Raw genomic sequence first — 18393 nt, 5'->3', positions numbered from 1 at the left:
GGTAAGTGTAATATCAAGAAATAAAAGATATCTGTCAAAATAATACACAGACTTAAACATCTGAAAAGTCTTCGTGTAATAGTGCGCGCATCACCGAATGACACTTCAAAAAAAAAAAACGAATAATGTGCTCTGTGTTAAATTAAAGAAGAAATTATATCGCTACAGCTTTACAAAAGACTTGATGAAGACCACATGCGCGTAACATTAATTTAATGGTTAACGCCCCTCCAAACAACCCATTCCGTTTATTGCTTAATCTTGGAAAGCAAGCTTGAGTACTAAAATGGAAATGCCAAACCAATTCTGGAAAAACACTGCACACTGGAAACCTTCACATCCCCAATAAAAATCTAACTTAACTTCAACTTCATAAAATATAATTCTTGTATTTTCTTAAATGTGTTTTATTTATGTTTCATTTGTACATATACATTTTGTTATTTCTTTAAATCGTAATATTTATTAAAATAAAATAAAAATGCTCAGTGTTATATTGTTGCAGGTATTCTAATAAATAGAAAATATATTCCACTGTCAAGCTCCCAAAATTCCTGTACTCCTTTCAAAGTTCCGCAAAAAGAAAAATAATAAAAGTCCTCGGCTAACTTGCCAAAAAAGTGGTCTTGAAATGTATAATTTTTGAATTTGTATTTCGTAGGGGATTCCTTGTGGGTCTTATGTTGACCAACTAAGTGGCAATGATAAATTACAGTGTGAAGAAGCTTTAGCCAATATAATTGATGCCGTAATTGGCAGTAATCGCCAAAAGGCATATGTGATATCGCAAGGAATCGTGCCGAAATTGGTAGAGAAAATCGGCAACCCAGATGAGGACATTAACATCCGATTAAATGCTCTTATTGTCATTGGTTAGTATAATTGTACATAGTTGATTCATCGACATTGGCAACCTGTCATTCGTTCGAACATACATTCCTATGCATAAGAATTTTATAGCTTTTTGGAAACTTTGTAGGTTCTCTAGCTAAAGGATCTGCAGAACAAGTTCAAAAACTAATCGACGACTACGACATAGTGCGGTTTTTGATTGCCCAAGTCCTAATCCCAAATGTTGACCAAAGAATCGCAGCGCACTGTCTATCGGCTCTGCGATCAATTTATCAGTTTCCCTTTGCTCCTGTTGGTCTTTTGTACGCAAATAACACGACATTACCGCATCTCATGAGTAAGGATGTTCGCATTTTCTGTGTGGTTTGGAGATGATTAAATGTGAGTTTTTATTGTGTGGGATTCTAGGTCTGGCGTCTGTTGAAAGTTCATTGCACATTCAAGCCAATGTCACAAGCATTCTAGTTCCAATATGCAATACATACAACGAACAGATTCTGCTGTGCCAGGCTGGCGCAATCATCTTCTTAGCCCGCATGATAAGTTCGCAGCATGATGTTCTTCAAGTACCAGCGTTAAGGTGCTTGGCTTGTATGTGCTTCACAAATCGTTGTGTCTCTGACAATGTTTGTGTAACAAGGTAAGTCAAGCAGCTAACTTTAAAATCAATAATTTATAAATACATAATTAATTTTTTGAGCTTTAAATCGACCTTTAGAGCTAAAACTAATACATACAGGGTGGTACACCAATTGTGTTAAAATAACAAATTCAAATATATTCTTTTTTAATCGAATGAAACATGATGACGCATATGATGCACCTATTCAGAAAGTTTTTCGTTGATCCTGAAGGTCTTAACTTGGAGTCGCTTATATTATTTTCTGAATAGACTGCTTCAATTTGGTCAAATTTCTAGGTTTCGTTTTGTAGAAATGTTACTTGACAAGTCCGTTAAAAAGTTTGGTGGAGTGGGGTCACGTGACCTTGAAGGTCAGCGAAAAGTGAAATTCCTGAAAAGTAATTTGTAAGTAAATTTTTGTTGGAGGTCCCTCATAACAGGTCTTGCAAATGCTCCATCTTGTTGGACCCAAATGCTGTTTAGAGAGATATTTTTTTGGAACAGTTCGTCGTTAAGAAAACTTATTCAACACCTTTAAAAATCTGTTTCTATTGGCTGTTATTGTTACACTGTCTCTGATTTGTCTATTGATTACCAAACAGCCTTAAATTATCGATCGTATCTTGAGATAATTAAAAAAACATTTTAGGATTCACCATTGCTGGGTGCGGCATTAAGGTTAGGTTGATGGACGTTATCGCTACACTAAGATTAATGTAGACCCATTCTGATACAATAAATTATCGATCTTATTAAAAAGTGTGAGTGATTAAACCTTTAGTATTATTGGATGGTCTTGGAACTGATTAAGCCTAATAGAAAGCTTCCAGGAAAATCTTCTAGTTCTTTAAGATTATTGAAGAAGTGTCTGCCTATAGTGAATTGAGTGAAGAAACAGAACGTGCAGAGCAACTTTTTGAAGAAAAATCTAAGGGGTCAAAATGTCAATCGTAGGATAAGAAAATTAAAACGAAACACTGGACAAGGATACTTCAATAATTCAGTTAAATTTAAAGTAAAGTAGGAGATCAAGAAATTGGAGAATTGTCGCATGAAGTGCATAGAAAATATTTCACCAGGAGTTCAACGAAATATATTTGAACAGTATTGGAAGCTAGGAAACTATAATTTGGGAGTAGCATTTGCCGCTGGGCTGATAATACTTTCAGAGAAAAAAACACGGAGAAACACGTCAACGCATTTGCGGACTAGGACGCATGTGAACACATTTTTTTTGGAAGTTGGTGGCCAAAGGATACAGGTCTGTCAAAATTGTTTTTGTTTCACGTTATGTTAAACAGAACAGTTTATCAAAACAGTGGTAAAGAAAAAACTAGAGTCTCTAGGCACAACCATTTCCTAAGACAAACGAGGTCGAAAAACTCCTTGAAAGAATCTTAATGATGCTACAGAAATGGAAATACCCATACACAAAGTTTTCCAGCATATGAGTCACACTACACTAGAAAGCAATCAGCGCAAAAGTACTTCCATGCCGATTTAAGTCTTTTTCATATGTATCGGTATTTTACTGACAAATATGCCACAACAGTATCCCTTACTACATACTCCAAAATCCTGCACATGAAATTAAAAATCAGCAGCGGAAATGAAAAAGAACAATTTGAAAAGGAATTGAAAGTGCTCCAAGAACATGCTGATCTGGCATACGAGACTAAAAAACAGGACAAACTTCGTTGTTAAAATGACAAGTAAAAAAGTATTTACTTTTGACATGCAACAGTGCCTTCAAATTCCCTTCCTGAGGACAAATTTTTCGTTCTACAAAAGACGGCTATGGACATTTAATTTAACGGTTCACGATGTACGAATCCGCCTTTCTGTTTTATGTGGCTCGAGGGCAATTAACGTCGTGGTGGCAATGAAATTGCTTCTTGTGTGTTTTGAGCACCTTAAGAGTTTACCCAAAACCTGTAACGAGGTAACCTTTTATAGTGATTTTTGTGGAGGTCAGAACAATAGCTCTTTTGTTTCAACGATGTTCTTAGTGTTTATGCAAACAGAATCAAGCATTCGAATTATTGATCATAAGTTTTTGATACCAGGTCACACTCATATGGAATGTGATACCGACCATGCGGCGATAGAAGGGAAAAGAAACTAACATCTGTGGATATACACCAAAAAGCCTTTCAAAGTAAATGAAATTACTAGAAACAAATTCTTAGACTTTTCCAGAACTTCGAAAGAAAGATTTCTCTGGCGAAAAGTTGATGGAAGTGGAAATAAGTCCTTATGGCAAGAGATGTGTCAGATATTTAAAGAAGATCGGAGTTCTTTCATACAAAACTTCACTCTCTGTAGAAGAGCCATTTGAAGTATTAAATTTGAAGCGTCGTGGTGTTTCAAGCGCAACTCTATCTGATGTGCCATTGTGCTACCTACAACCTTTACCTATCAGCAAGCAAAAGAAAAAGGATCTGATGGATCTACTGCCACTAATCGATACCACTTTTCACAGTTTTTATAAAAATTTGCCTACTGACAACATACCATCTCATCTAACTGAGGAAAATGATGATGAAACGTCTTAAGCTACCTATAAAATTACTATCTCTTTCATATTTTTTTGTAAAGGCATTAGGTATGCCCAATTTCTATGTTAAACTTTTCTTTTAAGTTACTTTGAATAAGCTTGTATACGTTTAAAATTAACTTTTATTGTATTAACAACAATACAAACTTTGCTTTGAAAGCATTTTATTTATTTTGTTTATCTTAATCAATTATTCACCTTGACTAATGGCCTTTTTTGTGTTTTCGATTTTAAACGAAAAGTTAAAGTAGCCAATATTCACAAATTCCTTCTAGCACGTTTGGCAAAAAAACTTGAGTCGACTTAAGTTTTCAAAACAATTAATTGTTGAGTTGGAAAAATATCTTATGTGACGTAAGACTAAAAATGTACACATATTTGATTGTGTAAAACGACTTATGTATGTCAAAAAAGCATATTTTTCATAAACTAATCCTTCAATCTATTAAACAAGATTGCTCTTAATAGAACATAAAATAATATTTCCTTATTTTGCCGAGAATAACTTCTGTTTCCAACACCTTATTTATTTTAGAGCACAATTTATAATTTGAAATTGCTCTACTATAAAGTGGACAAAATCGACATAAGATGTTATACCTTTTAAGCACAGAAAGCTTGATAATAAATACTCAAAGCAACTCATCTCATCGTTGGTAGAATGCACAATAGCTCTGTTGTAGGTGTACTAACAGGACACTGCCTAATAGGAAGACATCTTCTTCTTGGAGCTCCTTCAAATGATTTTTGCTTCATGCACAAAGAGGAAAATAAGACGATTTTTCTCCATCTTTGACCTATTACGAAGATGAAAACTCCACTTAGTGATTTGATAAATTCCGATTGATAGATAGATAGATAGATTAATTCTTTATTATACAAAAAATGGTTTATAATTTTCATTTCTTAAGAATAGGAGAATTACTTTCCTGCCATCTGCCTGATGTGACATTTCATTACAATTTTTAATATGAAGTGAACGATAAAAAATGAAAGTTGCTAATAATATAGTATGTTTAAGTATTCTAAAGTGGGTTATAATTGTTAGTTAATTAAAAGTTAAGGTTGTGAGAAAAAGGATACATTTGTATATTTATTTTTATTAATTTTACACAAGATTTTGATAGCGTTAACTCAATTTTATTATTTGTTGAAATTATTTGAAACACAAAAGTAATAACAATTTTCAATTATTTTATAAGCAAACCACAATTTTTTCAATTTTAATGTGATTTGGAACACAAAAAAAAATTAAATTTTTAAATGATTTGAAACACAAAAATAGGATGCATTAAACTGTAGTGACTGGATTTTTTAATGATTTGAATATCAAATTTATTGCCTCATGCAATAATTATATTAAGTACACCATCCTAGTCCTCCGTTTAATATTTCGTAAAGTCTGCTTAGAGAAATGTAGCTCTCATCAAAATAGAGTCGGCGGATTTCCAGCAGTATTGGGCAAATGGCAATGAAATGGTTTATATATTCATTTTCTCTTCTAATGCAGAGCCAACAGATTTGGGGCAAATCTGCTCGATGAGGCATAAAGTTTAAGTTACGAACTTCAACACGTGCTCTAAATATGTAGCTTATAATTTCAACCGAGCATTCATTAAAAAATAGTTAATTCCTGAAGAAATTTGGTGATTGAGATTCTTATAAGTGCTCCTAGACAATGTTGAATTCGCTCTGGATAGATGTTGGTTATAAATCTTTTCGTCTATTTTCGCAGTAACCTTCCCAAACATACCCTGCCATTCATCAACATTTGACTCCAATAATGATATATGAACTGCATGAGAATGAGCTAGTTCATTCCAGTCCTTGAATGGATAAGCGTTAGTTTTGCAAAAGTCTTGTCATCATAGACTTGTAAAGACTCCATTTCTTCTCATGACCCTTATCAAATAATCATAGTTGGCTTTAAGATTTCTTATGTACAGAGGCATTATACCACATTTCACATAGATAGCATAGTTAGGCGTATTCAAACGTCTCGAGATTTATATAGCCGAAAACCTGAGCACCATAGCACATACAAGTATTGACCTTTGCATGAAAAACACGTTATTTTGACGCGATATCGATATCTTGGTTTGCAAAGAACCTAGTCCACATCATACTCAAGGCTAGTTTTGCTTCATTACTTTTTTGTTTGGTGTGTTTTCAAAAATTGAGATTGTGTGTAATCCAAACACCAAGGTACTTAAATTCTTGTACAACGTCCATGCTTACATTATTGAGAGACCATTTTTCGTCGGGTTGTCTTCTCCTTTGACATGCTTCAAAAATCAGCACCTTTGTCTTTCTTGTATTGATGACTAACCCCTATTTCTCGCAAAATGCATTCAGCGTTTTCGGCGAGTAGCACTAAGTCATCAGCAAATAACAGAACTTTAATTTGTATATAAGCAAATGATATCCCTCCTGGGAGTATATCACAAATGTCGTTAACAAACAAAGCAACAAGTAATGGGCTTGAAATACAGCCCTGTGGAACACCTGCAGTTCTTTCAAACCATTCTGAGAAGTTCGATCCATCCCATACAGATGTACTAGATGAACCAAGAAATTTAGAGTACATGGTCGGGAGATTTCTATCGTTGAAAGCGTGTACAGAAAAGCCTGTCTGTTAACTTTGTCAAATGCTGCCTTGAAATCTACGAAGCAAGCGTATAGTTTTTTCTTTTTATCAATGGATTTTCTAGTTTTCTGCTTGTTTAAGCAAATATTTGATCCATATATAGAACATACTTCAAAGGTTTTTTTCTTCGATCCATTTGGTAAAGACGGTAAAATCCATTTAATATCAGAAAGGACCAACTTATGGTCCTTACCTGACCTATGACCCAAAAATCCGTCTAATGGAGGATTTCTGGATAAGATGCTCATCAAAGATGAACAAACATTTGCCTGTACTGTTAAATCGACAGTTGCAAATGTATTATGAACCCGAACATCGGGATCTTGGGAGAAAGGTGTACGTGCGATGCTTCCATAACCATGCGTCTATCAGAAGGAGTATCTCAAAACACTCGCTGAATTCCCTTTCAACAGAAATGACGGAATGCATACCCAAATATCAGTTCAGTATTCAAGTTTCAGTAACTTGCAAAATACAACCAAATAAGCTGAATACTAACTGACAAAGACAAGATAATTAATACCCTTTATTTTTGTAGCATGTTTTGTGCGCCACCCTGTGTTAAATATTTACATTTTTAGAATTCGTTTCATTTTATTTGTCATCAAGCTCAATACAAGAAACATTCGTACCTTGTCCTTCATAAGGCCATAAACTAACTACAAATATTTTTTTTCGCTTTTAGCTATGAAGGTCGGTCAATGCCTGATATTCTATCGTCTTTACTTTCTCGAGCTCGAAATCCGGAAATTCAGCTCACAGCCGCAAGATGCTTAACTTACATACACCGCTCGGGTACTCTTCCACCAACAGACAATAGAATCGTCTACAAAACCCTTCCCTGTTTAGCTAGACTTTGTACAGATGATTTCGATCAATATACCAGAGCATCAGCAGCCGAAACATTGGCTTACTTAGCCGAGGTAATTAATTTGTAAAATAATTTGTTTTACATAAATATTTTTTGTGAACAGTTTAAACATAATCGTAAGTATATAAGTAGATTGATTCGCAATTACAACGTCTCGCTGCGATATGTAATCATTTAATAAAATCGTTATCAGAGCTCCTACAAAGTCAGTTAGCTTTGCTGAGGCAAGCGGCATTTCGATGTTTTGCCTCGCTTGGAGCCAACGATGAAGACATAAGGAAGAAGATAATTGAGACAAAAGGTTTAATGGAGAAAGTTCTCGAGGGTCTATGTGATTCAAATCCTCAGGTAAAAGTTGGTTTTCTTACTAAATTTCAAAATAAAATAACTTGCCTAACATGAAAAATCCTTTTTCCAAATAGGTACGATTAGCTGCAGTACGATGTTTGCATTCACTCTCTCGATCGGTACAACAATTAAGGACAACATTTCAGGTTCGTTTTTTCTTTTCAATGTATATACATCAAGTGCCTTCCATTCTAATTTCTTTGATATATAAAGGATCATTCAGTGTGGAAACCACTTATGGCACTTCTCTCCGGACAACCATCAAACGAGCTACTCACAGTTGTCACATCGACAATATGCAATCTCCTGCTTGAGTTCTCACCGGCAAAAGAACCAATGCTCGATTCGGGTGTTGTTGAAATGTTGTGTCAGCTCACGGAAAATGCCGACCCCGCCTTGCGTTTGAACGGCAGTTGGGCCCTCATGAACATGGCCTTCCAAGCTGAACAACATGTCAAAACAAAAATCATAAATTGTTTGGGAGCTGATAAAATTCTGGAGCTTCTTAACGATTCCGATACGAGGGTTATCATGAAGACTCTCGGATTGTTAAGGAACTTGCTTAGCAAATCTCTTCACATTGACGATATTATGTCGGAGTATTCGTCACAGGTAATGCAGGCGGTAAACATGGTCTTGGACTCACAACATCCATCTGAAGTAAAAGAGCAGGCACTCTGTATAGTGGGTAATATTGCGGCTGGCGCGCAAGTCAAAGATTATATTATTGACGATGATAAAGTATTGACACGTTTGGGTAGTTTTCTGGTAATTGTCATAAGAATTCTCTTCAAAGAAAAGATCTCACCAATTAATCATGTTTTTGTTGTATTTTTGTTTATGTTTAAAGAGCCACAAGGATTTAAAACTTCAAGCAGGTACATTATTTGCAATAGGAAATTTTGTACGTCGAAAAGATTCAAGATCAAGAGAACGATATACAAAACTTAACGAATTAGGTATTATATCGAATTTAAATGAAGTTTTTGAAAAAACATCCGAAGGAACGGAAGCATATGAAGAGTAAGTTTTTCATTTATATTTTTAAAGCTTTGGTGCATATTTAAATGTTGGTCTATTTTTGTTTTTAGGATCCGGAGCATACTTAAGCGTTTACTATTTTCCTAAAATTATTTAAAATCGTTTGATTTTGTATATAGAAATATAAACAAACAGAAAAACAAAACAAATATTACGTTTTCGAAGCAAAAAGTATAGAGATGATGTAATAATTTAGTGTAGATAATTTTGAACAAAAATAAAGTTAAACAAAAATTTAAATTTTGTCTGCTTTTAATTTGTTTTCGGTAGGTATTTCCAGATCTAAAAAAAGGTTTAAATGCTAGACGCAGAAAGCAAACAAATCGACATCAATTTTTGGCTCTCGTCGAGTTTATGAAAAAAAAATAAGGGCATTGCAATGGGAGCACTCGTCGGTCCTGAACATCGGGCTAAAACAAATGAACTGTGGGACAATATTCCAAAAGTTTTAAATAGCCTAGGACCCACTCGAAAAAATGATATTTCTTCTTGAAATTAAATAAAGCGAAGTAAAAGTATTTGAAATTCGTCTTTTAAAAAACTATGTATTTTAAAAGGTTTACATTAAATACTCTTTATTTTTTTCTTTATATTAAAATAAATCAAATGGGGTGGCGCAACAGTCCGTTGTGAACCAGGGCCTAGTGACTTACAACTCTCAACCATTCCTGTGTGCGAGTACTGTTGTCAGGAATGGAAGGGACCTACAATTTAAGGCCGAATCCGAACGGCTAATTTGAGAAAGCACTTTTTCATGACAAGAATTACTCTTGAAGAAATTGTCAATTCCTCGCAAGAGGCAGTACCCGCGAAAATTAATTTTTTTTAAATTAAGGTGGCACAGGCAGGGATTGAACCCAAGCCCCTTGCATGACAGTCCAACGCACTAACCATCATGCCACGGGTACTACATACCGTGTCCATACCGTGTTTCAGTTGAATTTTTTATATTAAAATATCAAAATGTTTTTATTAGAGTTAGTTTGAATTCCTATGTTTCCATTCATAGTGCAGCAAGTCCGGAAACACGATCTTGTGATGAGCACGAACGATGTAAATTCTTTGTTCTGGCAAGGACGCTAAATGAACGTTCGGCACTAGCTACGGTTACATGTATGGTGGAAAACTCACGGAGAGCAACACAAATGTTGGGATAAATCGTCTCCAAGTTCTGGGAATACAAAATTGGCTTCAGATTATCTATCTATAGATAGATAAATTCTTTATTTTTCCTTATTAAAGTTCAACAATAATTTTTTATTTAAGAATAAGGACTTGGAAATTCTGTTGTCTGCCTGATTTAAAATTTCATAATAAAGGAAAAATATTAAAAGTAAAATTGAACTTAATAATTAATTTATAATTTAAAAAATGTTAAAAGTTAAAAAAAAAACAATAAAAATAATACAACAATTTGGTTGGATTCGTATACTAAAATAAATTAGGTAAGCAATAGAAAATAAACTTGATAATTATAATTAACAATGTTGATATGATTTGTTACACAAAAAAGACATCAATTTTAATATAATTTGAAACATAAAAAGTTTACAATTTTAAAGTGATTTGAAACACAAAATTAAAAAGTTTTCAAAACTTTAAAAATTGGCTTCATAAATGTGTTTCAGATGAATTATTCCTCTTTTCATCTCTTGAGTCACATGCGAGTTCGTTATATTATAAATAAAAAGGCAGCATTCAAATTTTTCATCATATCGAACCGACGAGAAATTCCAGATATAATTGAATCAACTATGACGCCAAAGGCGTATCTCTTGAAATTTATTTCTTAGTTTGTTTCAATTTGTTCTCCGGCTCCTCGATTTTCTCCAAAATGTCTCTATAATTGTCTTTTTCTTTTCGATGGGAACGATTTTTGGACATCCCCCAAGCCAGTAGAAACTGTTTTGCATTCAGATACAATTTGAACCCATCCGTTTCGAATAATGTTCAAATCGGAGATCAAGTTGTCGATTTATTTACCAAGAGTTGAGAAGGAGACAGTGGGTCACTATAGATCACCTCTCGTGTTGATCAATATTGAATAACTGTCTCCACTGGCCGCTACCAAAGGCGTGATTAGGTATGGTTTTGATGAAATCATGATCCGTATCTATAAAAAAGATGAAGATACGCTCAACACGCCCCTCACAGAAGCCCCTTCAGCGGAAGGATACGCTTCACTAACAACAATAATGGAAGTCGATGTAACACCACAAGTGGAACCATCGACATCCACAGCCCCAAACGAGCCATCCGACGTGGAGGCTAAAACTACAGTCGACAGCAACTCCGACATGGAGACTGAAGACGCCACTTTAGGCATCACTCTGTGTAAGGAAGACCTACTTAAGTCCTCCTCAGATGATGAAAACGTCGACAAAACAGTGGTGGAGGTTGATCTGACTAAAGTAAAAGCTGCGATTAGTACAGATTAATCTTCATCACGCCATCATGGCCACAAACAACCTGGTACTCCGATTGCATAGGAACAAGGAAGACATCGTCTTGAAACAGGAGCGGTGGGTCTCAAACTCCATCATCAGAGGTCTCAAGAATCCTGGCTATAAAATATTGTATGCATCGGAGAAAGGTGAACCAAGGTCATGCATGTTAGTAAAAAATGACTTAAACATATTTTTACTCCCCAAATACAGCGACAAGGATACCGCTGTCTTAACAATGGATAAAGCCACCTACTGGCTCATATCCTCTTACCTTGGCCATTGCGGACGCGCAATCGAAATAAGTTGGTCTCCTAATTGGTTCGGACGCTAACGCCCGTCACACGGTATTCTGTAGCTCTGATATAAATGAGAGAGGTGAGTCCTTATTTGATTACTTACTAAGCACTAACCTACTCATAAGTAATATTGGTAATGAGCCCACTTTTGTAACCACGAATAGGAAAGAGGTACTAGATAATACACTTACCTCTGACTCGATGCACAATCTGATTTCAAACTGGCATGGCTCAAAAGAGAATTCCTTCTTTGACCACAAATACATTCAGTTTGAGCTCAAAGATGTGGCAAATACATCTACGGGTTTTCGAAATGACCGTAATACAAACTGGGAGCAATATAGGGAGGTACTAGCACAACTGCTTGATCACAACCTTCTTAAAAGCTCCTCCAGTAAAGATGAACTAGACCTTTCTGTAAATCATCTCACCGAAGCCTTAAATGAATCAATGAGATCTTCATGCCCTGTAACCATTTTAAAGGGTAAAAAGAAACCTCATTGGTGGCGTAAAGAACCATTCAGAAAGAGCTGTGGCAAACTCTTCAACAGATCTAAGTACACTAGATCTCCTTCTGACTGGGACTTATACAAACAAGCTCTAAAGCAATATAAAAAAGAGTAAAAGGTCTTCTTGGAGAAACTTATGTGGTAAAATAGAAAATACTTCAGAAGCCTCAAGACTCAGGAAAATTCTCTCAAAAAGTCCAACAATACCCAGTGCTTTAAAGACAGAAGCAGGCACGTGGACTATCACAGATGAAGAATATCTTAATCTGTTATTAGACACCCACTTTCCAGGTAGCTCTAACATGCCCAACGACTTAACATCAGAGTCTCAAGCTTCTACAAGCGATTTAGTTGATCTACTAACGAGGGAAAAACTGCAATGGGCCATAGACAGCTTTGATCCATATAAATCTCCAGGACAAAACGGAATAATTCCGGCCGAACTACAAAAATGCTCAGACATGATCATTCCACTATTGGAAATCATTCTGACAACCTGTTTAAGGTTGAGATATATTCCCAAAGCCTGGAGAATGGCAAAATTAGTCTTCATTCCTAAAGCAGGGTAACCCTCACACGTTAACCCTAAAGATCTACGACCAATCAGCCTATCATCCTTCCTTCTTAAAACCTTGGAAAGATTGATTGAAATTTACATCAGACATAACTTAAAATCATGTCTCATTTCCACAGCTCAACATGCTTACTCTAAGGGAAAATCAGTAGAATCAGCACTTCACTCACTGGTACGTACTATTGAACATTCCCTCAAATACAAAGAATATAACCTGGTAGCGTTCCTAGATATTGAAGGAGCTTTCAACAACGTCAGTTACCAGGCGATTACAACAGCAATGGATAAGCTGAAATTAGAGAAATCACTCATAGATATTATAAGTCTCATGCTCAAAAGCCGGACAATAATTTCTAACATGAGAAGTTTTACTACCACCAGATCGGTGAATCGAGGCACTCCCCAAGGTGGGGTTCTTTCGCCTCTTTTATGGAACATGGTAGTAAACGACCTACTTACATCATTGGAAGCAGAGGGTTTCAAGGTGATTGCCTATGCTGACGACGTTGCAATATCCGTATCTGGGAAGCACCCCCAAATTCTCTCGGAACTCCTTAAAAATGCCTTAAAAAGGCAGAAGATATAAAATTCCTCAGATTAGCCCACCCAAAATTAGAGGAATCCTATTAAGCTTTTCCGAACAAAGCTAAATATTTAGGCCTATTTTAGACAACAAAATAAATTGGAAGGCAAATATTGATGAAAGTAAAAAAGGCTACTGTATCGCTTTTTACTTGTAAAAAGGCCATAGGATCAAAATGGAACTTCTCCCCAAAAATAACCCACTGGCTATACACTTCGGTAATCAGACCCATACTCATTTATGGAGCTGTCGTATGGTGGATCGCACTGGACAAGATGGTAAATCTTAATAAGCTCATCAAAGTCCAGCGGTCAGCAGGTATGTGCATCACAGGAGCACTTCGCTCATCACCAACCGCAGCACTGGAAGTGCTTTTAAACGTAACACCTCTTGACATCTTCTCCAAAATGGTGGCAGCCAACTCAAGTGTAAGGCTTAGAGCCACCTCTCAATGAACCAGTAACAATACTGGACATACTAATATTCTAGACAGTTTCAGATCTATCCCAGATCGCTTAGACTATACCACCCCAAACATGTTATTCAGTAGAAGCGTCCATGTGTCCATCCCTTCAAGATCTTCCTGGGAAGAAGAGAGACCCCTGGAAGACGATGCGGTACAGTTCTATACAGACGGTTCAAAGACCGATCACGTAGTTGGAAGTCGTATCTTTTCGGAACAAACTGAATCTCAGTCTATCCTATAGACTTCCCAATCAATGTAGTGTTTTCCAGGCAAAAGTAATGGCGATTAAAGAAGCACTATCCTGGCTCAAAGAAAACGTTATATCTTGTAAGGATATACGAATCTTCTCAGACAGCCAAGCCACTCTTAAATCTCTCGCGTCTGTCTCCACAAACTCTCAAACAGTCCAAGATTGTCGATAATCTCTGAATGAGATAACGGAACAGTTTATCATTCACATCATTTGGGTGCCGGGCCACAGAGACATTCCGGGAAATTGCAAAGCCGATGAGCTCGCCAAAAACGGAACACTTCTGCCTTATGTTAGACAAAAACATAACATAGGAACACCACTTGCTACATGCAAATATCTTCTCAAGCAATATGCTCTAGAAACAACAAATGCTAGATGGTCACAGAGTGTGGCCTAGCAACCAAGCAAATATGGTATATCGTATAAGTATAGACTTAAAACGGTCAAAAGGCTGGATATCACTGAGCAGACAAAGTATAGGCTCTACAATTAGAGTAATAACAGGACACTGCTTCATAGGAAGACATGCTCTGGGTCTACACAAATGTAGAATCTGCATGGACGAGGAGGAAGAGGAAACAGTCCAACACCTTCTATGTACATGTCCAGCACTCTCCATTAGAAGGAATAACTTTCTCGGTAATCCCTTCTTCGATAATACCAGTGAACTGGGAACGATTGACACAAAACGTCTCTCTAACTTTATTAAAAGTACGAAATGGTTTGTTTAAGTTCATTACTCTCCCATGAGTAACGTCATTAGTGGTATCACAATGGCCCCTTGTGGTCTACGTGCGTCAATGATATCTGGACAGCCACTCCAACCCAACCTAACCTACCAAGAGTTATTCATTTACCCTTTGGTATTCATTCATTAAGATTAAATAAAAATCTTTCCTTAAATGCACAAAAGGAATTTTCCTAACTACCTGCATGCAATTTTGTCGGTCTTACTTTTATATGTAAACTATTGAATTTTTGTATGGCTGGTTTAATATAGACACTTTTATGTGGTTTGATATTCTTCAAATCTTCAGTAAACAATAATTATTCAAAATATTAATTAATTAATATTACAGAAACCAAAATTAAAAAACATTTGCGTGGTATTTTCGGGTCTCCCGAAACCGGATCAAAAATTTCGTTCCTAGCTGAAAGAAAAATAGAAGAAAAGAATCTTTATAAAAACAGAAACAAACATAAATATTTGGTTTTGTTTTAAGTTACCGGGCACCTTATTTTGACTTTAAAAATTTTCAAAATACAATAAATTTGAAATTTACGTTAAATTAAATAAGATAAGCGAAACAATTTATTATACCTTTCTTTCAATAGTTCAGAGCTGCCCAACTTTTCAATAAATATTAACAAAAATGTACTCCAATAATAATCAGGGGCCCCAGATCTGAAAGTTTGTAACTGATAGATTGGTAGATAACATGCAACGGGCCCGATTGCGAAAGCATGAATTAAATTTTCGGACCCTTAAAAATAAGTAAGAATATGTTGATGATCAATATAGAGTATATTAAAAAAAATAAACTATCTCCTCATTGCTTTCAATTTTACGGGCCCCTAGAAAATCCCGGGCCCGAGGGGATTTGACCCCTTTCCACCCGCTCGACGGGGTTGAAGATACGTCGAATGTGTGCTTGAACAACAGTCGGTGCGGTGGACCGCAATTTTTCGAACAAAATATTTTTCAGCGACGAAACACATTTGACACTCGGTGGGTACGTTAATAAACAAACAAAATTATCGTAGCTATTTGGGTTTCTGAGAATCCTCAAATAGTTGAAGAGAGGCCATTATATCCACAAAAAGACACTGTTTGGCGCGCTCTTTCGTCCGGAGATGTGATTGTACCTTACATGTTCGAAAACGACTATAAAATGGCTGTCAAAGTCAATTCAGAGGGACTTGAAGAATTTGTGATTTTAACAGGACAGTGCCACATGTCAGACAACTCGAGTGAATATGGCTTTATTGCAAGAAACAGTTCCTGGCCGCTTAGTTTCTCGTCGAGGTGATATCAAGTGGCCAAAAAGATCATGCGATTTGACACTGCTGAACAAATTAATTTATGTGTTTTTTTATTTTCACTTTTGAAACTGCAAAATGAACAACCCTGTTTAATTCAAACGAATCTTATTGTCAGTCTTTTTGTGGCTTAATAAATTTATGGAGTAGTTTTCTTTCAATAAAATACATAAAGATTTCCCCGTCTACGATCTCTAACTTTAATATTCCGTCGAAAAATTTTCAATATCCTACTAAATTTTTTAAAATATCCTTACCAGCCATACATTAACCTTCAAAGAAGGTTAGAGCATTTGTGCTAAAACAATTTTCAACCAAAACACGCAAAACAGTATACAGCAAGTTTTGATTTTATTACTATTCTTTTATTATTATCTGTAGTCTTACGATTATAACATCGAATTTTTGGAAAATTTTAAAATGATGTTGAAAGTTTAAAAACATATCCATAGCTAAATTGAAGTTCGTTGATTCACCACAATTCCAATTCCTTGATTTCAGGTTTGCAGCCGACTTTGATTATATATATTTTTTCTTATCACTCCAAATTTTTATTCCATTCCAATTGGAAAAAAAGAAAACCTTGTCGCAAAGAAACTCATGGTAAAAACCAAATTCAATCAATATTGTTAACGTTTGAATTTTGAGCAACAAATAAGTTCTATTATGTTAAAAATGTCAATCGTAAATATCAATTTTAGTAAAGTTTTGGCGATAAGTAAAATTTTAACATTAGTGTGGTGAATAAAATGGTTCCCTTATGTGTTGGAATACAAATGGTGACACTACTCAAAACGTTTGAATGAACCTTCAAAAAAGTAGTGTTTGAACATATTTTATTGAAAAATAAAACCGTATTATATTCTTGATTTAGAGAAAAATCAAGTGTTTTGTGGAAAATATAAATTATTATCTGCCAATTGCAGTGAAGACACTAGAAAGTCCATAGGAAAGCCATACAACTAGCTCTTATTCATTCGTGAATCTAATCCATTTACCTGGCATTAGGCAAACATTCCTAATCAATAGCTTATTCGCTGTTAAAATAATCAATGTTTAAAAAGAATTTAATTTTTACTTTTGGGTTCATATACCCCCGGATGATTACAGTCCTCGTAGCAATGCGTTGGTGTATACAAAAAATAGAAGAATTTAAAAAATATCAGGTATTCAAATAGGGACAAATAGGAATTTAATTTGTGAACGCACCCTTTCACTAATCATTGAACTGTTATTATTGATTCATTCAATATTTTTAAGATAAAGTACACGAATGAGCGAATTCTTACTTACTTACTTACTTAAGGTGGCGCTACAGTCCGGGGTGGACCTGGGGCTCGACCAACATGCGTATCCAGCCAGCTCGGTCCCTAACTAGCTGTCTCCAGTTTCGCACGCCAAGTTGATTGAGGTCTTCACCCACCTGGGTGAGCCACCTGCGTCGCGGTCTTTTTCTATTCTCGGGACGAAGACCTTTCCGGCTGGAGCGTTTATGTCCATTCGCTGTACATGACCTAGCCATCTCAGTTGTTGGACTTCAATTCTGTTAACTAGAGCAGTGTCGTTGTATAGCCCGTACAGTACATCGTTGTATCTCCTCCTCCACTCTCATTCTATGCAGACGGGTACAAAAATCGGACTAAGAATTTTTCTCTCCAAGCATCCTAAGACGTTTATTTGACAGGGTCCAGGCCTCAGCGCCATAAATGAGAACCGGGATGATGATCTTATAGATGGTGATTTAAGATGCTCGAGAGAGGACTTTACTTCTCAATTGTTATTCTTCGTTTGATTTCAACGCTGGTTTCGTTGTCTGTGTTTATAGCGGTGCCTAAGTAGACAAAGTCTTTAACTACCTCAAAGTTATAGCTGTCCATGGTGACGTTTCGTCCAAGACGTCGTTGTTCAATGTCCTTTTTTGATGACAGCATATACTTGGTCTTGCCCTCATTGACCACTAAACCCATCTTCTTCGCTTCAGTCGCAATGCTCAAAAACGGTCCACTGACATCACGTATTGATCTTCCAATTATGTCAATATCATCTGCGTATCCGAGTAATTGAATGGACCTTTGGAAAATTGTGCCTCTAGTGTTGACGGTTGAGTTTTGCACAATTCTTTCCAGAACGATATTGAAGAAGTCGCATGACAATGCGTCGCCTTGTCTAAAACCTTTTTTGACATCAAATGAATCGGTAAGATCTTTTCCGACCTTGATAGAGCAGCGTGCATTCTCCATCGTCATTCTGCACACACGTATAAGTTTGAAAGGGATGCCAAAACTAG

General features: G+C 35.9%; 1 protein-coding gene across 1 annotated transcript; it reads left to right on the top strand.

The window, feature by feature from the left end:
- The first annotated feature begins 346 nt into the window (after window positions 1-346).
- On the top strand, window positions 347-9178 carry LOC129941586 (armadillo repeat-containing protein 8-like). Its single transcript, XM_056050257.1, has 10 exons — window positions 347-505; window positions 662-872; window positions 980-1189; window positions 1261-1492; window positions 7364-7601; window positions 7682-7897; window positions 7972-8043; window positions 8111-8665; window positions 8748-8920; window positions 8989-9178. Exons 1-10 carry the CDS (start codon window positions 482-484, stop codon window positions 9023-9025), a joined length of 1968 nt encoding a protein of 655 aa, XP_055906232.1. The 5' UTR covers window positions 347-481; the 3' UTR covers window positions 9026-9178.
- Window positions 9179-18393: the final 9215 nt, after the last annotated feature.

This window comes from Eupeodes corollae, chromosome 1 (genome assembly GCF_945859685.1).
Source record: "Eupeodes corollae chromosome 1, idEupCoro1.1, whole genome shotgun sequence".
NCBI classification, from domain to species: Eukaryota; Metazoa; Arthropoda; class Insecta; order Diptera; family Syrphidae; genus Eupeodes; species Eupeodes corollae.
The sequence above is the reverse complement of the archived record's forward strand: the minus strand, read 5'-3'. Positions and strand labels throughout refer to the sequence as shown.

Coding starts and splice junctions, on each gene's coding strand:
- LOC129941586 (XM_056050257.1), top strand. CDS start 482: ATGCTCAGTGTTATATTGTTGCAG. Junction 1,190..1,260: donor GACATTACCGCATCTCATGA/GTAAGGATGTTC, acceptor GTGGGATTCTAG/GTCTGGCGTCTGTTGAAAGT. Junction 7,898..7,971: donor TATGTGATTCAAATCCTCAG/GTAAAAGTTGGT, acceptor TTTTCCAAATAG/GTACGATTAGCTGCAGTACG.